This window comes from Hyperolius riggenbachi, chromosome 10, assembly GCF_040937935.1.
Source record: "Hyperolius riggenbachi isolate aHypRig1 chromosome 10, aHypRig1.pri, whole genome shotgun sequence".
Taxonomy (NCBI): domain Eukaryota; kingdom Metazoa; phylum Chordata; class Amphibia; order Anura; family Hyperoliidae; genus Hyperolius; species Hyperolius riggenbachi.
The window spans coordinates 295140518-295168133 of NC_090655.1; the positions used below are offsets into that span (position 1 = coordinate 295140518).

The following is a 27616-nucleotide window of genomic DNA, read 5'->3' on the forward strand; positions in this document are numbered from 1 at the left end:
CTTATTGCAAGTTATTTTATTTCTTTACCATATTGTGCACATTTAGAATACGTTGAGTAATGAAGATAGCTCAGTAAGCATTGATCACCTGTCCTTTGCTGGGTGAGGCTGGATACTGACAGAATTCTGAAGTAGACATGGCAGATCAATCTTCTAGTGCAAAAGTCAACCTTCTAAATACTACACAACTAGTGCAGGGTCAGGAGAGAACACCTAGAGAGAGTAAGGCCTCCAGCAGCATCCTATCACATTAGCTACACCTGTCACCTGACCTGTCATAACTGGGGGCTGGGGAGAATTAGACCATAAGGAAGCAGGACAACCACCAGAGGAACCGGTTTTGAAGTTAAGGTGCTTGGAGTCTTTGGTTAGAGGTTTCTGGCAGTTGAAGACATCTTGCAAACATGTTTCTGGGTTTAGGACATCTTCCAGCTCAGACAGGAGTCGCCATGTTTCCTGCAGCCCAGGTGCCATACAGAAGTGAAAGTGAGAAGGTGTTCAAAGGGTCGTGTGCGAGAGGCCAATGGAACAGCAGCAGCTAGGTGTCCCTGGAAAACAAGATTACAAGTTATTGCTCCAACATCTGGCCTGAAACACTGGGCCTCAAGGTTCAGTTTTAAGGCCAGTCCTAATCAGTTCCACTGACCTGCACCAACCCTTGCAGGAGCCAAGTCTTGTCCTGACAACACAAGACTGAGAAGTGCACCAGGACAGGGACAAGCCAACCAGCAGTGCCCTGTATAGGTGGGTCTAATAAGGAAACAGTTCCCCTCTCTTCATCCACCCACTGGAGGAAACTTTCCCCCATGTGACAGGTTCTAACACTCCCCAGCAGTGAGAATAGCCGGAGTTACCCCTTAGCAAGTCAGGCTGGATAATTACCTTCAGGTGTTCCTCCTGCAGGAGATGAAGAATCACTTCTGCTTGTTATACTTGAAGTAGATATAAGTACCGTCCTGTGTCCTGCAGAGAGAAAGGAAACAGAACTCAGTGTGAGGGGGTGTGTCCTGCAGAGGGAAAGGAAACAGAACTCAGTGTGAGGGTGTGTCCTTGGCGTGGCTTTAAAGAGAATCTGTATTGTTAAAAATCGCTCAAAAGTAAACATACCAGTGCGTTAGGGGACATCTCCTATTCCCCTCTGTCACAATTTCGCCGCTCCTCGCCGCATTAAAAGTGGTTAAAAACAGTTTTAAAAAGGTTTGTAAACAAACAAAATGGCCACCAAAACAGGAAGTAGGTTGATGTACAGTATGTCCACACAGAAAATACATCCATACACAAGCAGGCTGTATACAGCCTTCCTTTTGAATCTCAAGAGATCATTTGTGTGTTTCTTTCCCCCATGCACTGAAGTTTCAGGCTGCTCTTTCCTTCCTGCAAACAGCTTTGCCCTTGTGTGTAATTCCTCAGTATGTGAAAGCCCAGCCAGCTCAGAGGACGATTTATCCAGCTTGTAAAAGATGAGAGAGAAGAGAGAAGCTGCTTTAATCCTAAATAACACACAGGCAGTCTGCATAAAGGGGAGTTCATAGCAGAACCACAACACTGAAGACCTTGGCAGCCTTCCAGACACAGGCCGACAAGTCTGACAGGGGAAAGATACATTGATTTATTACAGAGACTGTGATAGCAGAAAGTGCTGCAGTAAGCCAGAACACATTAGAATAGCTTTTTGAACTTGTAGGATGATAAAAAACAGGATGCAATTTTTGTTACGGAGTCTCTTAATCATCCTACAAGTTCAAAAAGCTATTCTAATGTGTTCTGGCTTACTGCAGCACTTTCTGCTATCACAGTCTCTGTAATAAATCAATGTATCTTTCCCCTGTCAGACTTGTCGGCCTGTGTCTGGAAGGCTGCCAAGGTCTTCAGTGTTGTGGTTCTGCTATGAACTCCCCCTTCCAGGCCCCTCTATGCACACTGCCTGTGTATTATTTAGATTAGGGCAGCTTCTCTCTTTTACAAGCTGGATAAATCGTCCTCTGAGCTGGCTGGGCTTTCACATATTGAAGAATTACAGACAAGGGCAAAGCTGTTTGCAGGCAGAAACGAGCAGCCTGAAACTTCAGTGCATGAGAGCTGCAGGGGGAAAGAAACACAAATGATCTCTTGAGATACAAAAGGAAGGGTGTATACAGCCTGCTTGTGTATGGATGTATTTTCTATGTGTGGACATACTGTACATCAACCTACTTCCTGTTTTGGTGGCCATTTTGTTTGTTTATAAACAAACCTTTTAAAACTGTTTTTAACCACTTTTAATGCGGCGAGGAGCGGCAAAATTGTGACAGAGGGGAATAGGAGATGTCCCCTAACGCACTGGTATGTTTACTTTTGTGCGATTTTAACAATACAGATTCTCTTTAAGACCTATAGGGCTCTATTCACAAAACCATGTGCGGTAACTTTTGTGAAAAATGACCTCCAGTGATAATTCACTAAAAATGGTACATTTGTAGTGAATACTCACTATTTTCACTAAGTGTGATAAAGGTTTGATAAAAGTGTGGTAAAACAGGTGATAAAACTGTCAGTAATACATACAGCTTTTCTGACCACTGTAGGGCAGCCCATATGCTTGCCGCCCATTACACAGAGACGGCCCAGGAAAGCCGGTCACATTTACAGTGGGACCTCAACTCTTGCACAGGACAGAAGGAAAGCCTATAGAAATGCATCCTGTATGTATATAATTTAGCCTAATTCCCCCTCATCTGTGAATAATCACAACTGTAATTTTAGCCCTCAGCTGTGCCAGCTGGCTGCCTCAGCACAGCAGCTAATATGTAAACACAGAATGTTAACCCTATGTCTGCTTCCATGAAAGCAGGAAGTACATACACTGGAGATTGTTAGATGTGTAGCAGCTGTAACAAAGAAATGTTTCTTTTAAAGGTAATTATGCTGTTGCTTATCTTTTAGTGCAGAGAGGAATTTCCTCCTCGGCATCCATTAAATCTAAAAGACTGTACGAGGTCTGAAAGGACACCCTGAGATTAGACACACTCGTCTCTTCTGCCTTCTATGTAAAACTAACAAACTCGAGCAAAGAAAGCTCAAACGGCTCCATCCTGAAGGCCAAAAGCAGAGAAGTGATAATCACCTACCATTTGTAGGGGATAAAAATAATCCTTACCACCAACTTTACAATTGAGAATCTCAAATTGGAGATACATTGAGGTAATTACCACACTTATCTCACTTTTCCCAGATGAGGTATTTTAGGGAGAAAAAGAGAATTTGAAAATGGAGATATTTTGGTCAGTGTTTATCACTACCTAATTTAACTCATGCGGTAACTCATTGAGAATAGAGTCCATTGTGATCCAGGCTTTCCTGGAAACAGCTTTATTTAGAGTGAGAATTGTGCTCAGGTTGTGAGTGAGCAGATCTGCTGTATATGCTTTCCATGGAGTGTTACTATTGCGGGATATGGACTGAAGGAGGAGATTTCTCTGAACTATTGGTCTGCTTGTTGCACCCTCATCCCTTCACACAAGGCTCTGAACACTGGAGCCACCTGGTGGCAGAGAATGGACAACCATGGCACTTACTCGTTCTTCTCCACAGTAGCTGCTGGGTGGTGGAACTTCTTGCAGAGGTCATCTATGTCAGCAGGAGGCTCCCCCTCATAGCCGAAGGAGACATCCAGCACCTCCAGGGTCTTGTTTGTATTGATGGTAGACAGGACCTCTTCTGCACATGTAGCTGTCATGGCACAATATCCCACCCTGAGGAAACAGCAAGCATTACCGAATGATACAGGCAGCAGGGCTCTGGCCGGGCCCAGCAAGGGTTACCGATACAGGCAGCAAGGCTCTGGCCGGGCCCAGCAAGGGTTACCGATACAGGCAGCAAGGCTCTGGCCGGGCCCAGCAAGGGTTACCGATACAGGCAGCAAGGCTCTGGCCGGGCCCAGCAAGGGTTACCGATACAGGCAGCAAGGCTCTGGCCGGGCCCAGCAAGGGTTACCGATACAGGCAGCAAGGCTCTGGCCGGGCCCAGCAAGGGTTACCGATACAGGCAGCAAGGCTCTGGCCGGGCCCAGCAAGGGTTACCGATACAGGCAGCAAGGCTCTGGCCGGGCCCAGCAAGGGTTACCGATACAGGCAGCAAGGCTCTGGCCGGGCCCAGCAAGGGTTACCGATACAGGCAGCAAGGCTCTGGCCGGGCCCAGCAAGGGTTACCGATACAGGCAGCAAGGCTCTGGCCGGGCCCAGCAAGGGTTACCGATACAGGCAGCAAGGCTCTGGCCAGGCCCAGCAAGGGTTACCGATACAGGCAGCAAGGCTCTGGCCGGGCCCAGCAAGGGTTACCGATACAGGCAGCAGGGCTCTGGCCAGGCCCAGCTAGGGTTACCGATACAGGCAGCAAGGCTCTGGCTGGCACAAGACTTGAGGCCATCTTTTGCCATATGGGCTCTATTGACCATCTCTGGCAGGCATTTAAGCAAAATCAGAATCTCAGGTTTGGCTAGAAATACACTCGAATGGCCGGATCCATTTATCTCTGTCCAGGAGGAGCCAATCACTGTACAATAGCTGTGCTCCGCCTACTCAGACCATAAAGGGAGGGGCAATTGGGTGTGGCCAATTCAAAATTAACCCTTGTAAAAGACGTTGCATAACAAAATGGAAAATTTTAATTTGACACTGCAGCATTTTTTGGAGAAGCTAACTCACCACAACGATTGTTTCCTCTCCACAGGATTGGCCCACTCCTAAGCAGCAGACAGTTTATGAATACTACCTGAAATTTTGGGTAATAGCAGTTTGGCTGCAAGTGTCCCTCCTTTACGGCCGGAGAAGGATGAGCAGACATTTTGTAGGTTTGAATGTTTCTGGAAGTGGTGTGGCTCGGCTTCATGCTTCAGGTTAATTGAAGTTTGAGAACCCCTGTTGCTACTAGTTCAAATATCAAGTTCTACAACATGCAAGCAGACAGCTCATGTATTACAGGTGAACCTTGTATACATTAGCTTTGTGTGCTGTATGAGTGGACCTAGTCTACAGAAGCTGGCTGCTTGTGTGCTGTATGAGTGGACCTAGTCTACAGAAGCTGGCTGCTTGCGTGCTGTATGAGTGGACCTAGTCTACAGAAGCTGGCTGCTTGCGTGCTGTATGAGTGGACCTCGTCCACAGGAGCTGGCTGCTTGCGTGCTGTATGAGTGGACCTCGTCCACAGGAGCTGGCTGCATGCATGCTGTAGGAGTGGACCTGGTCTACAGGAGCTGCTTACATGCTGTAGGAGTGGACCTGGTCTACAGGAGCTGCTTACATGCTGTAGGAGTGGACCTGGTCTACAGGAGCTGGCTGCATGCATGCTGTAGGAGTGGACCTGGTCTACAGGAGCTGGCTGCTTACATGCTGTAGGAGTGGACCTGGTCTACAGGAGCTGGCTGCTTACATGCTGTAGGAGTGGACCTGGTCTACAGGAGCTGGCTGCTTACATGCTGTAGGAGTGGACCTGGTCTACAGGAGCTGGCTGCTTACATGCTGTAGGAGTGGACCTGGTCTACAGGAGCTGGCTGCTTACATGCTGTAGGAGTGGACCTGGTCTACAGGAGCTGGCTGCTTACATGCTGTAGGAGTGGACCTGGTCTACAGGAGCTGGCTGCTTACATGCTGTAGGAGTGGACCTGGTCTACAGGAGCTGGCTGCTTACATGCTGTAGGAGTGGACCTGGTCTACAGGAGCTGGCTGCATGCTGTAGGAGTGGACCTGGTCTACAGGAGCTGGCTGCATGCTGTAGGAGTGGACCTGGTCTACAGGAGCTGGCTGCATGCTGTAGGAGTGGACCTGGTCTACAGGAGCTGGCTGCATGCTGTAGGAGTGGACCTGGTCTACAGGAGCTGGCTGCTTACATGTATGAGTAGACCTGGTCTACAGGAGCTGGCTGCTTGCATATATGAGTGGACCTGGTCTACAGGAGCTGGCTGCTTACATGCTGTAGGAGTGGACCTGGTCTACAGGAGCTGGCTGCTTACATGCTGTAGGAGTGGACCTGGTCTACATGAGCTGGCTGCATGCATGCTGTAGGAGTGGACCTGGTCTACATGAGCTGGCTGCATGCATGTTTGAGGAGTGGACCTGGTCTACAGGAGCTGGCTGCTTGCATGTATGAGTGGACCTGGTCTACAGGAGCTGGCTGCTTACATGTATGAGTGGACCTCGATGTTGATGGTTAAGCTTTGTTTGAGAAAGCTGCAGTATTTTTAGAACTTAAAGCCTTAATTTTGTTCGGCAGCGTTTACTGTTGTGAGTCATGCATTGCTGCTAGATCAAGGGTTACCACAAAAAAAAAAAAAAAAAAAAAAAAAAAAAAAAAAAGAGCCCAATATAGTGTAGTATGTAATGGGGCCCATACACCTCACGATTTCCCGCCGATATACAGCAGATTGAATAACTGATCAAATCTGCTGTGAAAGCATGCAATGTTGTCTGTCATTGCATGCTTTGCACAACTATGTCTTCTGCCGATGTGTACCACAAACAATTCCGAGTGTGGCAACTGCTGCACTTGGCGAAATAAATCTGATTCTGAAATCACACAAACGCTGACAGAACAATTTCCGGCCGAAACCATTCCCGATCCAGCGAGGATGTTTCTCGATCGCCGGCAGGTCGGGAGTGCGTCGATAGCGGTGTTCGAATGCCCAACGCAACACAGCGGAGATCCATTACCTGCTCCGGCTGGCGTGACTCCCCATGGTCTCTGCTGTCTTCTCCACTCCAGGCTCCTTGAACTTCCTGCTGGGAAAGGAAGTTCAAACTGTAGAGAGCCCTCTACTGTTTAAACTTCCCCTGGACAGGAAGTTCAGTGAAGTAAGCTAGCCGGACCGGAGACCTGCATGGAGAAAAAGACAGCGGAGACCGGGGAGGTCGGCCAGATAAGGTAATGTATAGCTGGCGGCGGCAGCTCCACATATTGTGATCGGTTTCATGCTGAAAGCAATTCACAATCTGTTTGCAGTAAAGGCGGCCATATGATCCCTCTCTGATCAGATAGGGATCTGTTGGTCGAATCTGATGGCAAATAGACTAGTGTATGGCTACCTTAAGAGTGGGTTACCACATAGGCAGCCACTGTAAAGGTGGGAGGGGAGATTAAGATCTGACCCAACTCAGGTAAAGGTACTCCGTAGATAGAATGGGGAACATCCCTACCAAGGGTGGACTAGACGATGAAAATACATGGACACCAAGACAGGATATAGCCAATTTAAAGAGGTGGCATTATCCTAAATGGTTTTATCCCATCTTGGCACCTCTGTACAAGTATTTTCATGAGGGTTTACCACCAATTCATGTTTCCATCAGGGACAGAAAGATAGCACTGCCCCTCAGCCAGGTCTGTACTACCACACGCCACTTACCGGAACTCCTGCATGGAACATCCGGGGCTCCTCAGGGCCTCACACAAAGCCTTTGTCGCTTGGTCATCAAACTGGTTTCCAGACAGCTCCAGTTTGGTCAGAGTGTGGTTTGTGTGGATGACGGAGGCGAGGTCCTCACACACTGTCAGATCACATCCATACAACCTGGGGAAGACAGGACAACTCATTACTGTTTCCAGCTATAGGCAGAGGGTATCCTTGCACTGCTGCCCCCCATGACACGTTTCATAGGTCATATTGAATGCATTATTTGAGTCACAAAGGCACATTCCATTGCAAATACCAAAATGCCCTCCCCCCGCTAGCAATCACTGACAGTTTAACTGCAGAGCCTTTTACCCAGATGTAAAAAGCTTCTCGTGGCCACATGGGGCCCCATAGGTTTGTAATCCCATCCATCAGATTAGACTAGAGTTTGACAGATCTAATTTAAGGAATAGTTTCTGGGACTGGCCAGCACCAATCTCAGCAGGGATTGTCACATGACTACAGCCTGAAAGGGCCAAGGAGGCCATCTACCAGCTGACTAAGCCCACAGAGGAGATGACTCTACAGTAAACCGAACATCTCTATAATAATCCATAAACTTCTGTATTTGTCATATTTCCTGTGCTGCAGAGCTGCCAGGGCCTCCACATTTGCAGTGTGTTGGATGTCATGTGACACGGGTCTTATACCTTTAATATGATGTTGAATTACCATCCATCAACCAACAGCTAGCTGGACTCTGGCAGGTGCCCACCTTGGGGTTTCCCTTCTAACAAAGGCCTCTGGCCACATGGCAACAACAAGTCCTAGCCAAGGACTTGAGGACTTGGAAATACCATTATTGGTAGCCCATGCAGCAATCAGCATTATAAGACATTCCATGTCCTTTTCATCTCTGCTCCTTTCTGTCACCTCAATCTGTTCTGACTGACCGGTATATTTGCGTATGTGGTTTTAGCATAAAATCGTTATTCAGTCTTGTGCCTGTTCTGGTTATCTGATTGCTGCTACAAAGAAGCTGTCCTCTGAAGAGTCATAATACCGCATAGTTTATTATGTTCTTGTAAATTTGCGAACCTAACTAGCAAAATTATCGTTTATGCCCTCTAGGAATAGCTAGCGGGAGTCTTTCCTCCAGAACTTGAAGAGTGGTGGCAGTGAAATTACCCAATTTCCAGTGTGAAATAGATTTTACTGATTGTACATGTATGGGTACCACCAACCAATCTTAACTTTTTACTGTGCACACAGTGGATTTGCCTCCAAAAGTCTCTAGTGCATGAGACCTGCATGGCAACTGGCCTAGTAATACGGGATTGGCGTGTGGTTGTCACATTACCTTGTGGGGGACCAATCTTTAGCATCAGTCTGTTCATTGTATTTCAAGCCATTGATGTGACTACTCCCCAAATGGTAACGGGAGCAGATTAGATGGGATTGGTGCGCTTTGTCACGTTACTGGACAACCCAGCAAACGATCTTTTATCATCATTTACATGGGATCGCGGGGCTGGATTGTCACATTTATGCTACAACAGCCCCACCACTGATGGGGCAGAGTCCTCACCTTCTGCTCATGGCCACCCCACCACTGATGGGGCAGAGTCCTCACCTTCTGCTCATGGCCACCCCACCACTGATGGGGCAGAGTCCTCACCTTCTGCTCATGGCCACCCCACCACTGATGGGGCAGAGTCCTCACCTTCTGCTCACGGCCACCCCACCACTGATGGGGCAGAGTCCTCACCTTCTGCTCACGGCCGCCCCACCACTGATGGGGCAGAGTCCTCACCTTCCACTCACAGCCACCCCACCACTGATGGGGCACGGCCACCCCACCACTGATGGGGCAGAGTCCTCACCTTCTGCTCACGGCCAGCCCACCACTGATGGGGCAGAGTCCTCACCTTCTGCACATGGCCACCCTACCACTGATGGGGCAGAGTCCTCACCTTCTGCTCATGGCCGCCCCACCACTGATGGGGCAGAGTCCTCACCTTCTGCTCATGGCCGCCCCACCACTGATGGGGCAGAGTCCTCACCTTCTGCTCACGGCCAGCCCACCACTGATGGGGCAGAGTCCTCACCTTCTGCTCATGGCCACCCCAGCTGGTAGAGGGCACTGAAGCTGTGAGGGAGAAGTTCTATCACAACTCCCCTCTGTCCCTCTTGGGAACCAAATCCCTCTTTCAGAAATATGTATTTTATCTACTGTAAAAAGGCGTTTCATTGGCTATAAACTTTATTCCCTTCAATTGAGTGTTTTCCCTTCATTTTAAAATTGGATGGTAGAGAGGATTAGCATGGTTTGAAGGATAAAACAGCTTTGGCTTCCAAATAATGTGGTATGCATGAGGAGCATGACAAGGGGTGTGGCAGTGGGTGTAATTACAGGGGAGGCAGGGGCGTGTCTTACAGCACCCCTCTCATCTCAAAGCGTTGGAAGTTAAGGGACTATTCATCGGTGTTCCTGCATGACAAGTCCATATGCTTCACCCCGGGGGGAGATCTGCAGATTACCAGGGGACACTCCTTCCATAGGATAGTGAAGAGGAAATCTGCAGCTTATTGGGGAGGTTTTAGTCTACCCCAGGCTATTACATGTCAGTTAAGTCCCCTTTCTGTGGCTGGAGACAGAGCAGCCGAACGCTCAGAGGGTGAAGCAGCGTCACCCTCAGGGGGAGGAGCACCAGAGCAGCAGCATCTCAGGGGGAGATTTAGAGGCTCACCTCAGCTCTTTTAGGGTGCAGTTTGGATTCTTTAGGGCCTCACACAACACTTTGACTCCAGAGTCCTTGATACTGTTCCAGGTGAGATCCAGGTGGTGCAGAGTTCGGTTGACCGTGATGACAGAGCCGATATCTTGACAGGCGTCTGGAGACAGCTCGGTGTTCTGCAAGCTGGACAGAGAAGAAGGACAAGGTTAGGCTGGCCAGTAAACAGTGTGGACCGAGGCTCATGTGGGCCTGTCTGAACCACTCACTTCAGTTCCTGCAGAGTGCAGGCCGGGTCCCTCAGGGCCTCACACAGGATCTTCACTCCAGAGTCCATCAACTTATTGTAGGTCAGGTCCAGCATGGTCAGAGTGTGGTTCTTCAGAAGAACAGACTTGAAGTCCTCACAGGAATCTGAGGTTATGCTGTTCTCATTCAGCCTGCAGAGATCAAGACCGGATATGAGTCTATATAAAATATAAAAAACTGAACTCCCTTCATTGGCTAGGCCACCTCAGGGAGATGGCTGCCCACCCCCATTGGCCAGTCTACCCCAGGCATGCAACTCCACCCCAAGCTTGTGTGACATTGACCTCACCTCAGTTCCTTCAGGCGACACCCAGGGTGTAGGAGGCCCTCACACAAGAGTTTAGCCCCGGCGTCCTTAATGTCATTATCCTTCATGTGCAGGACAGTGATGGAGCGGTTGGTCTTCAGGAGAGCCCCAATGTGCTCACAGCAGGAGGAAGTCAGTTCAGAGAAGTCCAGCCTAGAGAAGACAGACAATGCATGAGACCCAATGCCAAGCCCTGCACAGCAAATCAAACTCCTGAGCATCACAGCTCCACCTACAGTCATCTCCAGTGTGTCTGAACCACTCCCATGTAACATGAGCTGGCAGGAGGCATGACCTGGCTGACACCTCCAAGAGGAGGAGCCTGAGCACTGAAGCTCTACCTACATGCAGCCTACACCACTGACCTTCAGTCATCTCCAATGTGTCTGAACCACTCCCATGCAATACCACCACCTCCTATTACAATTAGCAGTACATGCTCTGTAGACAACCACCAACATTCAGTTGAATTGCCTCTGCAGAGCGCATTGAAGGACAACTGACGTAAGAGTGATGTGGAGGCTGTCAAATACCTTTCAAGCAATACCAGTTGCATGGCTATCCTGCTGATCCTCAGTCTCTAATTTTAGCCATAGCCCCTGAACAAGCATACACCAGATTAGGTGTCTGACATCAGATCTGACAAGATTGGACAGCATGGACAAGGATGCAGCCAAATAAACCAGCAGGGCTGCCAGGAAACTAGTATTTACCAGGAAATAAATATGGCAGCCTTCATATCCCTCACCGCAGGTTCACTGAAGCAGTGTAATCCATACCAGCCTGCCACCTAGTGCGCCCTATACAAAAGGCCCAGCCTGCCACCTACACAAGGGCCCAGCCTGCCACCTACACAAGGGCCCAGCCTGCCACCTAGTGCGGCCTACACAAGGGCCCAGCCTGCCACCTACACAAGGGCCCAGCCTGCCACCTAGTGCGGCCTACACAAGGGCCCAGCCTGGCTCCTGCCGCCCCCCACCACTCCCCTGCAGACCTTCGGCCCCCCCCCACCACTCCCCTGCAGACCTTCGGCCCCCCCCACCACTCCCCTGCAGACCTTCAGCCCCCCCCCCCCCCCCCCCCCACAACTCCCCTGCAGACCTTCAGCCCCCCACCACCACTCCCCTGCAGACCTTCAGCCCCCCACCACCACTCCCTTGCAGACCTTCAGCCCCCCACCACCACTCCCTTGCAGACCTTCAGCCCCCCACCACCACTCCCTTGCAGACCTTCAGCCCCCCCCAACCACTCCCCTGCAGACCTTCAGCCCCCCCCAACCACTCCCCTGCAGACCTTCAGCCCCCCCCAACCACTCCCCTGCAGACCTTCAGCCCCCCACCACTCCCCTGCAGACCTTCAGCCCCCCACCACTCCCCTGCAGACCTTCAGCCCCCCACCACTCCCCTGCAGACCTTCAGCCCCCCACCACTCCCCTGCAGACCTTCAGCCCCCCCCCCCACCACCACCACTCCCCTGCAGACCTTCAGCCCCCCACCACTCCCCTGCAGACCTTCAGCCCCCCCACCACTCCCCTGCAGACCTTCAGCCCCCCCCACCACTCCCCTGCAGACCTTCAGCCCCCCCCACCACCACTCCCCTGCAGACCTTCAGCCCTCACCTGAGATCCTGCAGGGTACATCCTGGCTCCTTCAGCCCCTCACACAGGAATTTGACACCAGCTTCCCCCGGGTTGTTCAGTGCCGTGTCCAGCTTGAGCAGAGAGCGGTTGATCTTGAGAGCAGAGCCCAGCTCTTCACAGCAGTTTGGAGTCAGGTTACAGTCATTCAGTCTGTGGGCAGAAATGACAGACATGTGGGGAAATGAATAAGCAAGCTAAGGGCCTGAGCACACTATGCACTGTGTCCACATAACACAAATGTTAGCTGAGAAGCAGACCAGACACAAGTGCCTTCAGGGCCAGATCACACTAGCACTCTGCCAGTGGTAAACAGCCTTGTGGCTAAAGTGCACTCCATTCAAATGAATGGACAGCACCATCAGCTCAATGGAAATGTCGTGTTCCAATCTCAGCAATGCTACATGCAGCATCCATGATCGCCTGTGCTGCACTCTGTGTCCCCTGCAAGGTAGGAAGCACCACTGATGTTGCCAAAGTGAGATGAGTCTAACTGTCCAAGAGTCAAAAAGCCAGAGTTGTGCCCACACAATTCTAAAAGCATCCTTTGCACACATTAAGAAGTTGTCCCTCCCACATTATGTCAATGCTGGGACATCCCCGCCAACTGTTAAGTAACTAGAGGTCTACCCTTTTCCAGGAGAGTCCAAGATCAATAAGGCAAGCTCCTTTCTCTACAGATATTCCTGTATATAACACCACATTCTGAACAAGGCCAAGAAAGAGGACACCTTATAAAGCTAGCAGGTACTCAACAGGATGGGGTCCCCAAGTGAAAGCACAAGATTTGTCCCCCCCACAAGAATGACTCACATGAGTTCCTGCAGGATACAGTCTTGGTGGCGTAGACCATCACACAGAGCTTTCACAGCAGAGACCTCCAGGTTGTGGTGACTCAAGTGAAGTATAGTGAGAGATCGGCTGGTGGAGAGGAGAGAGGCGAGATCATTGAAGAAGGCTGGGGTGACCACACACACATGGAACCTGCAGGAAGAGGAGACAGTTCATGCTGTGTTCCTGCAACAAGGTTTCTCCCACCCAAGAGATATTGGCTAGAAAGGAGACTCCACTTACTCAAGTTCTTTGACTTTACTGTTTGTGTTGGACAACCATGAAGACTTTCCTGGCATCTCCAGGTCTTCAGCAAATCCACATCGTGTAAATCTAGGAGAAATAGGCAACACCAGAAGGGAAAAGTTCAGGCCTGAAACTTTTCCTAATCCATAGAGTCTCCATCGCTTTGTTCACTAGATCAATCAGTACAAAGTCACAAAAAACCCACCAATTTCCCAACAGGACAGGCTGAGGGTCTGATCAATCCTCAATTCTGAGGTCAGGAATGAGTACAAAGTAAGCATATACCAATAATTAGTGACATGCAAACTATGGGCCAGGATAGGGCTAGTTGAGCTCTGGTTCTCTTCAGACATGAAGTTGTAACTTAAAGGGAAAATATAGATTTAGTATTTGTGGTGGCTGGATGGTGTAATGGTTAAGGGCTCTGCCTCTGACCCAGGAGACCAGGGTTCGAATCTCAGCTCTGCCTGTTCAGCAAGCCAGCACCTATTCAGTAGGAGACCTTAGGCAAGTCTCCCTAACACTGCTACTGCCTATAGAGCGCGCCCTAGTGGCTGCTGCAGCTCTGGCGCTTTGAGTCCGCCAGGAGAAAAGCACGATATAAAGGTTTTGTCTTGTCTAGTACATACCAGGGGATTCCTCCAGCCCCACATGCTCTGATTGCTCCCACACCGCCGTCCTCTGCCTGCAGTGACGAGAACCAGGTCCCATCACTGACTACATTGGAGCAAGCCTACGCAGGAGAAGTGCGCCCTCTAGAGAAATATGCAAACGGCACAGCTCTTATGTTTAGACTGGCTCCAAATGTCGGAAGAGCGAGTACCTGGTTCTGAGGCTGCAGCCAGCGGAGGACGGCTGTGTGGGAGAGAGCGGAGTGTATGGGGCTGGAGGAAGCCCTTTGTATAAAATGTTTGATCTTCATCTCTGGTTCCCTTTAACTAGCACTCCTCCCTAGTCCTAACTGCCCCTGTGAGCAGTACATGGTGTGCCAGACAAGTGTAGAACATAGATCCAGGCACATCCCCTCAAGACATGTATATAAGATATTAGGCAGGTGCTTAAAGGGACCCAAAACTGAGAAGGATGGATTTTTCCTTCTAAAATACCGGTTGCTTGACTCCTGCTGATCCCATGTCTAATACTTTTAGCCACGGCCCCGCAACAAGCATGCAGATCAGGTGCTCTGACTGGATTAGCTGCATGCATGTTTCAGGTGTGATTCAGACACTACTGCAGCCAAAGAGATCAGCAGGAGATAGTCAGGCAACTGGTATGGTTTAAAAGGAAATATCCATATCCCTCTGTTTAGGTACCCTTTAAGGGGTGGGGGCCAGCAATACAGTAAGAAAGTAAACCCTTTGAACTCATGTTCAAATGAATTCACAGAAACTATCCAGGGCCCACTGCTATCCCTACAGCTAAGGGAAAATCTGGGGTCTTTGTACAAGAGAATATATGCTCTTGTGTAGTCACCTACACTGTGTAGAGGTATCCAATAATTGTAGGTGTCCCTGTAACATGCATAGTGCAGACATGCACACATGACAAACCCATCTCTCGACGTCCTCTCCTGGGACTGAGTTTGGTGTGACACTAACAATCCATCCATGGCTGCAGACAGGAAATGAACATGCAGCAGCCAAAAACTAGCAAACTGGTACCCTCTTGCCTAAAAATACAGACCGGCCCCAGGTCCCGGACCACACAGACCAGCACCGGGTCCGTAAAGAGGAAATAAAAAAGGAAATAAAATAAAAAACCCTTCCCCCCTCCCCCCAGGCCACCTTAGACTCAGGGGGAAAGATGCAATTTGGCTGCCAGCTATTGCGGTGTCTAAACTACACCTTTTAATGGCAATTTGGGCTCAGTCTTCTGAAGGCACCCAAGTTACTGTGCTATAACGTTACAGACTATGGTGTGCCCAAGATTCCCTAGGGGGGGCGCCGCTGCAGTTACCTTAGCTGGCCGCTGCGTCCTCTATATTCCCGTGCAACTGATTCACAGCAGCACGCCCCATGGCTGCTGTGATGAGGCAGGAAGCAGGAGAGCGCAGCTTCCTGTAGCGGCAATATGTATTGCCATTACTATGGAAACTGCTCTCTTCTGCTTCCTGCCTCATCACAGCAGCTGCTGTGAATCAGTTACATGGAAAGGACGCAGCCCCTGGCTAAGGTAACAGCAGCGGGGGCCGTGTACTGGTGGTTGGGGACCCCTGCCCTAGGCTGTCATTTTGAGCAACCCCTGTAGGAAAGCAATGTGCTCCCCATAAACCCCACAAGGAAGGACCTGCAGGCATTTGACATGTCAGTCACCCACCAACCAGAAGTTGTGGCAATGAGGCAGGACAGTGGCAGAAGTCCACAGCAGAAATGTGAGTTACTGTAACCCATCTGTGGTGTGTGCAGTCCAGTGTTCTCCCCAGACTTTTAGCTGGGTGCGCCACCCGGCTAATTTAAGTGAGCACCTAGCTGTCATTGTCTGTCTCACCTCCTCCTATGCTATCAGCAGAGCTGCGTACAGAAGCAGCAGCCCTGCATGCTTTTATCTTGCCCCACCCAGCTTCTGGGGAGATCACTGCAGTCTGTGTGGACAGTGACATCTGATCCATGTTGGGGTGAGATGACTTCATGTTGTGGCTACAGGGATTGCCTCTGGATCAGGCAGTAGACCACACCTTTCTTCATGTCTGAGAAGCTACACCTAAAAGCTCCCACCTCATCCCATCAGGGTCACGAGAATACTTACGAGAGCTTTGGAGCACCATGGAAGAGGGTGGAAAGCAGCTGCAGGTCATTGGGTCTCATCAGGAAGTCTTCCAGGCTCAGGGAGTTCTTGCCATCCTTGAAACAGTAGAGCAGTTCTCGGGTACAGATGTTCTCCATTGCCCCAGAGTAAAAGCCCAGTTCTACCACAGGGTTTTCAGTGTTGAGCAATCTTCTGCATAGACCATCATCCTGCGCTTCATAGAGACAAGAAAGGGCAGCAATGGGAATTCTGGAGCACTTTCCACCAATCAGCCAATTTTCCACAGCAGCTTTAGCCTTCAAGGAAGCATTACACCCAATGCTGCTTGCCAACTCCTTCAACTGACCATTGTGGAGAAGACCAAAGAGGAACCTTACAGGGGCAACCAAGAATGGGTGATTTTCTGCCAGATAACTGATGGATTTTTCCTTGCATACTCTTGGGAGGAAAGAGTCACCTTTCACACCACTGGTCTCCTTATCCTCAGCTTCATGCCCCAACACGTAGTACAAGGCAGCAAAGAACTCCTGAAGACTCAGGTGAATGAAGCTGTACTTGGATGGGGCCTCCACATCCTGCTGAAAGAGGGTGGCATTTGGGAAGACAAAGGCTACATCTGTGATGGACAGTCCATGCCTTGTTAGATCCTCCTCTTCAAACAATGTTTTGTGATTCAGGACCCCTTCATTGGCCAAGGCAGACAGTTTCTTTAGACAGGCCTCTACAGGCTTACCACTGGCATGACCTTTCAACAAGCTCTGGAGATACAGCAGATAAACTGAAGTCAGGGTTTTACAGTTTGCAGAGGCTAGGTCCTTCTTCATTCCAGCCTTCAGGACAGTACAGACAAGCTGACAGGTCAAAGGTACAGCACAGAAGCTCCACAGAACCCCATTTTCTTTTAAGACAGAAATCGCCTGCTCTGCCTGATCTTTTTCAGGAAAAGCCTGGTGAAGATATTTCTCAATCTCATTCTCCGAGAGTCCCAAAAGTTCAATGGAACAAGGATCATTAACCACATCTTTGAGCTTTTTCAGTGACAAGGATGATGAAGAGATGATCAGTGGGGTCTCACTGAGGACATCTTTGTTGAACCAGCATCTCAGGAAAGTATCTTTGTGTGTCTCCAGGAAAGGGTCTTCATAGTCATCATAGTCATCTTCCAGGGTCCAATGGAGCTCATCAAATCCATCAATCAGGACAAGAATCTTGGTGGGATCTTCAAAAATGGACTTCATCACATCCTCTGGACATTCTAGCTTGCATGTTTTTGACACTAGTTTGGTAATGTTGATGCTGCCATCAATCTGATTGAGATCTTTGCTGCTCATATAGAACACAAAGTTAAACTTGTCCTTATATAGGACTCCAGAGACCCAGTCTAGCATGATCTTCTGTAAGGTGGTTGTTTTTCCTATTCCATGAGGTCCAAACAAGACTAGGTTCCTGGGGACAAAGCCAGTGCTGTCTGCAACAACGAGGTCCTGGACTGAAGATGGGGAATATCGGTTTGAGGACTTTCTGACTTCAGCTTGTTCCAGCAGAGTGCCAGTATGAGGAATGGTTCGGCCTTCCTCTCTATTAACTTGAAAGGGTCGGAGCCTGGGATAGCTTCTCTCCAGCCCAGCAACCTGCTGGAGGCCACCCTTCACTGCCAGGAACTTCGATTTCCAGTCTAAGTATGAGAAAAAAATAAAATAAAGTTGGAAGACTTCAAATGAGTATGCAACAAGTAATTTTGCTTGACAAAGTCACCACTGTCTACATGTCCTGAGGCAACCAAGGTGAGGAAGCACAAGACAGAGCTGGGTATAGAGGGGCTATATGGCTACAGCCAGCAGCGCAGGGTATAGAGGGACTATATGGCTACAGCCAGCAGCGCAGGGTATAGAGGGGCTATATGGCTACAGCCAACAGCGCAGGGTATAGAGGGGCTATATGGCTACAGCCAACAGTGCAGGGTATAGAGGGGCTATATGGCTACAGCCAACAGTGCAGGGTATAGAGAGGGTTATATGGCTACAGCTAGCAGAGCAGAGCATAGAGGGGCTATATGGCTACAGCTAGCAGTGCAGAGTATAGAGAGAGTTATATGGCTACAGCTAGCAGCGCAGGGTATAGGGGGGGCTATATGGCTACAGCTAGCAGCGCAGGGTATAGAGGGGCTATATGGCTACAGCCAGCAGCGCAGGGTATAGAGGGGCTATATGGCTACAGCCAGCAGTGCAGGGTATAGAGGGGCTATATGGCTACAGCTAGCAGTGCAGGGTATAGGGGGGCTATATGGCTACAGCCAGCAGTGCAGGGTATAGAGGGGCTATATGGCTACAGCTAGCAGTGCAGAGTATAGAGAGAGTTATATGGCTAGGAAGAACGCTGTGTACAGATTGCAGAATTCATGCAAGAATTAGATCCATAGGAGGCAATCCTCTAAGCCAGAGGTTCCCAACCGGTGTGCCGCGACACATTTATGTGTCGCGGCAGCACCAGCTATGTGTCGCCGCTCTCTGCTCGTCTGGGCTCTCCCCTCCATAACATTGCGGCGGTGGCTGGCAGCGGCGGCGGTGGGCGGGACTTACCTTCCAGTGTACCGGCGAGTGGACGCTGTGTGTGCGTGCTTGCAGCTAGTCTGGTCTTCACTAGACCAGACTAGCTGCACGCATAGGCACAGCGTCCACTCGCTGGTACACTGGAGGTGGTAAGTCCCGCCCACCGCCGCCGCTGCCAGCCACCGCCGCCGCCATGTTATGGAGGGGAGAGCCAGGGAGAGGAGCCCCAAGGTGAGGGAAGTTGGGGGGGGAAACGTCCGCCCTTCCCCGCTGCTCTACCCAATGCTCCTCTCTGCTGCTCCGCTCCAGCTGGGGGGCCACTATACACCTGGCTGCATGTACTGGGGCCACTATACACCTGGCTGCATGTACTGGGGCCACTATACACCTGGCTGCATGTACTGGGGCCACTATACACCTGGCTGCATGTACTGGGGCCACTATACACCTGGCTGCATGTACTGGGGCCACTATACACCTGGCTGCATGTACTGGGGCCACTATACACCTGGCTGCATGTACTGGGGCCACTATACACCTGGCTGCATGTACTGGGGCCACTATACACCTGGCTGCATGTACTGGGGCCACTATACACCTGGCTGCATGTACTGGGGCCACTATACACCTGGCTGCATGTACTGGGGCCACTATACACCTGGCTGCATGTACTGGGGCCACTATACACCTGAGCACCCCTCATTGTGCCTGCAGCATCATCAGATTGCTGATACTGCAGGCACAATGAGGGGCTCAGTAACAATCTGATGATGCTGCAGGCACAATGAGGGGCTCAGTAACAGATTGTTACTGAGCCCCTCATTGTGCCTGCAGCATCAGCAGATTGTTACTGAGCCCCTCATTGTGCCTGCAGCATCAGCAGATTGTTACTGAGCCCCTCATTGTGCCTGCAGCATCAGCAGATTGTTACTGAGCCCCTCATTGTGCCTGCAGCATCAGCAGATTGTTACTGAGCCCCTCATTGTGCCTGCAGCATCAGCAGATTGTTACTGAGCCCCTCATTGTGCCTGCAGCATCAGCAGATTGTTACTGAATCTTTTCTATCATACGGGACGTGTCATGTATATCTGAATGTTTGGCATGATGTGTCACGACCTGGAAAAGGTTGGGAACCACTGCTCTAAGCCATGAGGTCAGTGGAGCAACACTTCCAGCCATGTTCACATTCTGCTGTACCAGATATTACCAGCACACATGGCTACACCTCTCACCACACTAGTGGCCAGGAAAGGACCACCATGCTAGGGGCTGGGACATGATCATCATTGTGGCCACTTAAAACCTAGATTCTGCTGGACCAAACAGCAGCAGGACTGACAGCCTCATACAGGTGAGAGTCTATGAGTAGGCCTACAGTAAGTAAACTAGTAAATATTGCCCCCTACAGAGCATATTCACAACCTCTGATTGTACTCCAATGCCTTTCAGGATCTGAAAACCCATCTCTGACCTCACATGATGTTCTGGCTTATCTCCAGTAATGGACCATCTTCTACCCCATATTCCTAGTGCCAAACCTTAGAGAGTCACCATCTCAAGACTGCATCCAACTATAGTGGACCAATCAGGGGCACATCTGGTGGAATCTGATGGATCCACATATGAGCAATATACGGCTTACATGAAAGCGGGAAATATATGGAATCTCATTGTCAATCTGGGCAAGAGAAGGTCAATTCTCCAGGCAAAGATAGAGAGCTGGATTACCTTTCACAGCAGCTTCTGCCATGGTGCTCAACCGGACTGATTGCAGGTATGAAGGAAGCACTGACCACACCTGAAAGAGAAACAAAACAGTCACTGAGGAGGAGGGGGGGGAGAAATGTGAGGAACCTCAACACCACAAGCAAGACAGCTCTTTATCCAGCGACCAATCACTGATCTTACACATCCACCAGCCTGAGGTCTGTATAACCAAGAGGATGTATCCCAACACTGGCCAATATATCCACCAGCCTGAGGTCTGTACAGCCAAGAGGATGTATCCCAACACTGGCCAATATATCCTCCAGCCTGAGGTCTGTATAGCCAAGAGGATGTATCCCAACACTGGCCAATATATCCTCCAGCCTGAGGTCTGTATAGCCAAGAGGATGTATCCCAGCACTGGCCAATATATCCCCCAGCCTGAGGATGTATCCCAGCACTGGCCAATATATCCCCCAGCCTGAGGTCTGTATAGCCAAGAGGATGTATCCCAACACTGGCCAATATATCCCCCAGCCTGAGGTCTGTATAGCCAAGAGGATGTATCCCAACACTGGCCAATATATCCCCCAGCCTGAGGTCTGTATAGCCAAGAGGATGTATCCCAACACTGGCCAATATATCCCCCAGCCTGAGGTCTGTATAGCCAAGTGGATGTATCCCAGCACTGGCCAATATATCCTCCAGCCTGAGGTCTGTATAGCCAAGAGGATGTATCCCAACACTGGCCAATATATCCCCCAGCCTGAGGTCTGTATAGCCAAGAGGATGTATCCCAGCACTGGCCAATATATCCCCCAGCCTCAGGTCTGTACAGCCAAGAGGATGTATCCCAGCACTGGCCAATACATCCCCCAGCCTGAGGTCTGTACAGCCAAGAGGATGTATCCCAGCACTGGCCAATATATCCCCAGCCTGAGGTCTGTATAACCGAGAGGATGTATCCCAGCACTGGCCAATATATACACCAGCCTGAGGTCTGTATAGCCAAGAGGATGTATCCCAACACTGGCCAATATATCCTCCAGCCTGAGGTCTGTATAGCCAAGAGGATGTATCCCAACACTGGCCAATATATCCCCCAGCCTGAGGTCTGTACAACCAAGAGGATGTATCCCAGCACTGGCCAATATATCCCCCAGCCTGAGGTCTGTACAGCCAAGAGGATGTATCCCAACACTGGCCAATATATCCCCCAGCCTGAGGTCTGTATAACCAAGAGGATGTATCCCAACACTGGCCAATATATCCCCCAGCCTGAGGTCTGTATAGCCAAGAGGATGTATCCCAGCACCGGCCAATATATCCCCAGCCTGAGGTCTGTATAGCCAAGAGGATGTATCCCAGCACCGGCCAATATATCCCCCAGCCTGAGGTCTGTATAGCCAAGAGGATGTATCCCAACACTGGCCAATATATCCCCCAGCCTGAGGTCTGTATAGCCAAGAGGATGCATCCCAACACCGGCCAATATATCCCCCAGCCTGAGGTCTGTATAGCCAAGAGGATGTATCCCAGCACTGGCCAATATATCCCCCAGCCTGAGGTCTGTATAGCCAAGAGGATGTATCCCAGCACTGGCCAATATATCCCCCAGCCTGAGGTCTGTATAGCCAAGAGGATGTATCCCAACACTGGCCAATATATCCCCCAGCCTGAGGTCTGTATAGCCAAGAGGATGTATCCCAACACCGGCCAATATATCCCTCAGCCTGAGGTCTGTATAGCCAAGAGGATGTATCCCAACACTGGCCAATATATCCTCCAGCCTGAGTTCTGTATAGCCAAGAGGATGTATCCCACCACTGGCCAATATATCCCCCAGCCTGAGGTCTGTATAGCCAAGAGGATGTATCCCAACACTGGCCAATATATCCCCCAGCCTGAGGTCTGTATAGCCAAGAGGATGTATCCCAGCACCGGCCAATATATCCCCCAGCCTGAGGTCTGTATAGCCAAGAGGATGTATCCCAGCACCGGCCAATATATATGCCAGCCTGAGGTCTGTATAACCAAGAGGATGTATCCCAACACTGGCCAATATATCCCCCAGCCTGAGGTCTGTATAGCCAAGAGGATGCATCCCAACACCGGCCAATATATCCCCCAGCCTGAGGTCTGTATAGCCAAGAGGATGTATCCCAACACTGGCCAATATATCCTCCAGCCTGAGGTCTGTATAGCCAAGAGGATGTATCCCAGCACCGGCCAATATATCCCCCAGCCTGAGGTCTGTATAGCCAAGAGGATGTATCCCAACACTGGCCAATATATCCCCCAGCCTGAGGTCTGTATAGCCAAGAGGATGTATCCCAGCACTGGCCAATATATCCACCAGCCTGAGGTCTGTACAGCCAAGAGGATGTATCCCAACACTGGCCAATATATCCTCCAGCCTGAGTTCTGTATAGCCAAGAGGATGTATCCCAGCACTGGCCAATATATCCACCAGCCTGAGGTCTGTACAGCCAAGAGGATGTATCCCAACACTGGCCAATATATCCTCCAGCCTGAGGTCTGTACAGCCAAGAGGATGTATCCCAACACTGGCCAATATATCCCTCAGCCTGAGGTCTGTATAGCCAAGAGGATGTATCCCAGCACTGGCCCATACATCCACCAGCCTGAGGTCTGTATAGCCAAGGCTACAGCAGCCTCACAACGGCCAACATACCCAGCAGGTAGAGAGGTGCAGTAACTGGAATGCAAGTCATAAAACAATCTTTATGGCCATGTGTACAAGCAGCTCGACTATGGACCCAGTGTTCTCCCCAGAAATTTTTTTCCAGCCGGGTGGCATGAGAAAGTAGCCGGGAGGCATGAAAAAGTAGCCAGGTGGGGTGAGATGAGAAATTGGAAGGCCGGAGCTTTTCTGGACAACTCTGCTTACAAGAGAGGAGGAGGTGAGCCGTTAATAGCCGGGTGCTCACCAAAACTAGCTAGGTGGAGCACTAGGCTAAAAGAGTGGGGAGAACACTGGGACCCATATGTAGGAACCTTGCAGGGCCATCTTCTGTAACTCTGTATATGTTGATTTATATCTACTACACAAAACACTTAAGTGGACATCTCAGCTGGCATAATGTACAGTAATACAGAAAAGTAACTATGCTGCTAACATCTAAAGACATCACAAGTCCCCTGACCATTCTCCAGCCCCCTTATCTGATGGCCTCCCCTAACCATTCTCCAGCCCCCTTATCTGATGGCATCCCCTGACCATTCTCCAGCCCCCTTATCTGATGGCCTCCCCTGACCATTCTCCAGCCCCCTTATCTGATGGCATCTCCTGACCATTCTCCAGCACCATTATCTGATGGCATCTCCTGACCATTGTCCAGCCCCCTTATCTGATAGCATCTCCTGACCATTCTCCAGCCCCCTTATCTGATGGCATGAGAAGTATTTGTGTAAGCAAGGTGCAGGTTTCAGGCAGTTACAAAAATACTTCTCATGCCAGTGATCTCAATCACCTTCCTCCTGTTTCTCAGGAAACCAACTATCAGCACATCAAGAGCCAGAGGATCCCTGAAAGGGAAAACCTGCTAGACAAGCATGCCAGAGTTACTTTGTTGTATTAAATAAGACACAAACTCAGGCCTTCCTCTCTGCTCTAGATTCTAGAAGATATGCAGCAGCATAATAACCTTTAAAGAAAAAACATTTGTTGCATCTGATACAAGTCCTGCAACAAATCTGTATTGTGCCCTTTCCTCAGCACCTGACTCCCCCATTCCCTCCTTGTTTCCATGCTGAACAGATACAGTAGAATCTCATAGTAAAGTCAGTCCTCGGGTCACAGCAAATGCATCTGTATAAGTATAAAATGTATGACCAACTGATATATTACTTTTCCTGGTCCCTTGGAGTTTACTATAGAAGGATTTTACTGCCACCCACATACAGGCTGACAGGGCTATACACTAGACCAGGGCTTTTTAACCCTGTCCTCAAGTACCACCTGTCAGGAAATAGCAGCTAGTTATGATGCTGATGTTAGGGATAATACAGGAGCATATTTCTGGTCATTTTTCTGACTGATGTCGGCTACAGACATTCTGGCTTTGGGGGAAACTGTTTGCTGTATGACAAAGGGAGGTCTTTGAGCTTTTGTAGTCAGTTCCTCTGGAAGTTGGATACTGCTAATTGAATCTCCTGGAGTACATTTGCATAGAGGGAGAATAGCAGACAATCTCAGAGGTGATTGTGTCTGTTTACAGGCAATTACAGGCAAACTGCTACCTGTAACCAAAATGTAATCTTTTGATGTATGGACTAGACCTGTCAAACTGTAGACGTCTGCCTGTGGGAATTGGATTTTGAAGAAACAGGATTGCTTTGAAGTCAGCCAGGTGTGACAGGAAAATAAACGTTATCAGCATTGTTTGAACGTCGTTGGTGGGAGAACGCCGCTTCGACCAGTAGTCGGGCAGCCCTTCGTGTCCTTGCTATCTCCAGAGAGCTACGAGTTGTGAAGGACCTGTGCAGGTTCTTATAGGCCCATTTGAGGCCTGGGGCATTGAATGTTCCCTCCCCAAAACAAACACAATTTCCCCGTTTGTGACCTCACGGTCTGCCAAGCTACTTGTCACATCTGGGCTAGCTGTGACATGCGAATTTCAAGTCTTTCCCCGTTTATTGCGGTAAGCAAAAAGCTGTGTGTATCTTTGTAACTTGTATTTTGTAATTTGTACTTTGTTTTTGTAAATCTTTTGTATATATTTTCTGCATTGTTACATTTTTTTTCCTGGAATATTAAATTGTTATTTAATAAGCTTGACTTCTGCTGTACTAAGCTAACACTCATAGCCTAGAAGAGACTGCAGTGTAACTGTGTATAAGTCCGTGCCTGATTGTACGTTTGGGCAACTCTACCGTATGAGATTGTAATTGCATTGTGTGTATGGGCACTGTTGCGCTCGACAGCAGAGTGGCTAACAGTATCGTTCGGAACGACTGTTAGTGGTTTTGCTGCACTACAGTGTAACTTGCATTACAAGTCAGTGCCTGATTGGGCTGTGTTACTGTACAACTGTACTGTGTGGGTGTGCGTGGCCTAAAGCGCAAAGCTGACCAGACTACTAAAACGCAGATTGGGTGAGCACTTGACAGCAGAGTGGACGTTTCTAGCAACAGCTAGTGGTGGCAGTGAGAAGTGATTAAGGGGTCCCAGCCTTGTTTGTATCTTGAATAAGGCTGCTCCCCGCTTGATCTGGTCAAACCTGCAGTGGGGAACCGTATACGCAGGCGTGCCGCGGGGCCAGTTCCTGACACCACCAACAGCGCATGTTTTGCAGAAAACATGCACAGGTGAGGAAATTAGTGTCTCAGCAGAGCTGATTAACTACCTCTGAGGATTTATACTGAACATGCAGTGTTGGTGGTACTAAGAGAACATGGTACTCCATACCCTTCTGCACAGAGTATAGTGGATCAGGCTCCTCCCCCTCCCATATAGTGGATCAGGCTCCACTTCTCCCCCTCTCCATTCTTCATGCACAGACTGGCATGTCTTGTGAGAGGAGCCACCAACATGGCAAGAACTCACTGACAGCTAACCACCTCCCTGGCACTACCAGCCCCATGCAGCCATCCTTTGCCCTCAGTCTCTCATGGCTCCTCCAGTCCCCTGCCAGCTAGTTTTGGCCAACCTCGGGGTCAGTGGGTGGCATTGTATACATTTTTATGCATTCCTGTTGGTGCAGGACATTAGCACATTTCTTTTATGCGCTAGCGGTGCAATGCATAAAAGTGTGAATGTTCCTGCACCAGCAGGAATGCGTAAAAATGTATACAATGCGGCCCACCAACCCAGACGTCAGCAAAAACGAAACTAGCTGGCGGCAGGGGACCGGAGCAGCAGTGGGTGACTGCGAGGGCACAGGATGGCTGCAGGGGGCTGGTAGAAGCAGAACTAGCTGGTGGCGAGGGACTGGAGCAGCAGTGAGTGACTGCGAGGGCACAGGATGGCTGCATGGGGCTGGTAGAAACAGAACTAGCTGGTGATGGGGGACTGGAGCAGCAGTGAGTGACTGCGAGGGCACAGGATGGCTGCATGGGGCTGGTAGAAGCAGAACTAGCTGGTGATGGGGGACTGGAGCAGCAGTGACTACGAGGGCACAGGATGGCTGCATGGGGCTGGTAGAAGCAGAACTAGCTGGCGGCAGAGGACTGGAGCAGCAGTGAGTGACTATGAGGGCACAGGATGGCTGCATGGCGCTGGTAGAAGCAGAACTAGCTGGTGGCGGGGGACCGGAGCAGCAGTGAGTGACTGCGAGGGCACAGGATGGCTGCAGGGGGCTGGTAGAAGCCCCAGGTAAGTGAAGCTTTTTTTGCCTGAAGATTCTTTTAACCCTGTTAATGCAAGTAATTGCCAAAACACAATCTTCTCTAAAGACTAGTAATACACTGACACCAGATCTGAAGGATGATCCCACCACACAGATCAGAGACCGGGGAACCCTACTGTATGAGAAATGTACTTCCTCCCCTATTACACCTAATGGATCCCCAACTCCTACACAGCAGGCATGTGAGACTACCAGAGGCAGGATATGAGCTACATATTGTGCCAGTCTAAGGTCTGTACAGCCCACGTTGCCCATCCCTGGCCACAGAGCACTGACATCTCCCAGTTCTAGGTTGTTAGGTGAGCCAGATGTTCTAATTCCCCATAAGGCCAGCTGAAGGTTAGCAGAGATCAGTTACCTGGAGGAAGCAGGCTGGAGAAGGCCCCAGTGTGCTGTATATCTGCATTACACACTAGTACCCCTGCAGAGATCAGTTACCTGGAGGGAGCAGGCTGGAGGAGGCCCCAGTGTGCTGTATATCTGCATTACACACTAGTACCCCTGCAGGGATCAGTATACCTGGAGGGAGCAGACTGGAGGAGGCCCCAGTGTCCTGTATATCTGCATTACACACTAGTACCCCTGCAGAGACCAGTTACATGGAGGGAGCAGGCTGGAGAAGGCCCCAGTACCCTGTAGATCTGCATTGCACACTAGTACCCCTGCAGAGATCAGTTACCTGGAGGGAGCAGGCTGGAGGAGGCCCCAGTGTCCTGTATATCTGCATTACACACTAGTACCCCTGCAGAGATCAGTTACCTGGAGGGAGCAGGCTGGAGGAGGCCCCAGTGCCCTGTATATTTGCATTACACACTAG

At 50.0% G+C, this 27616-nt stretch overlaps 1 protein-coding gene across 1 annotated transcript; it reads right to left on the reverse strand.

Moving 5' to 3' along the window:
• Positions 1-27256, reverse strand: LOC137535618 (NACHT, LRR and PYD domains-containing protein 14-like). Its single transcript, XM_068257477.1, has 13 exons — positions 27238-27256; positions 20450-20519; positions 16173-17847; positions 13425-13514; positions 13164-13334; positions 12333-12503; positions 10697-10867; positions 10368-10538; positions 10114-10284; positions 7376-7540; positions 3555-3731; positions 883-963; positions 1-548 (listed from the first exon to the last, which is right to left on the reverse strand). The coding sequence occupies exons 2-12, from the start codon at positions 20469-20471 to the stop codon at positions 915-917; spliced, it is 3033 nt and encodes a 1010-aa protein (XP_068113578.1). The 5' UTR covers positions 20472-20519; positions 27238-27256; the 3' UTR covers positions 1-548; positions 883-914.
• Between the last annotated feature and the right edge of the window lie 360 nt (positions 27257-27616).

Coding starts and splice junctions, on each gene's coding strand:
- LOC137535618 (XM_068257477.1), bottom strand. CDS start 20,471: ATGGCAGAAGCTGCTGTGAAAG. Junction 12,504..13,163: donor TGTATCCTGCAGGAACTCAT/GTGAGTCATTCT, acceptor TTCTGCCCACAG/ACTGAATGACTGTAACCTGA. Junction 7,541..10,113: donor TGCACCCTAAAAGAGCTGAG/GTGAGCCTCTAA, acceptor TGTCTTCCCCAG/GTTGTATGGATGTGATCTGA.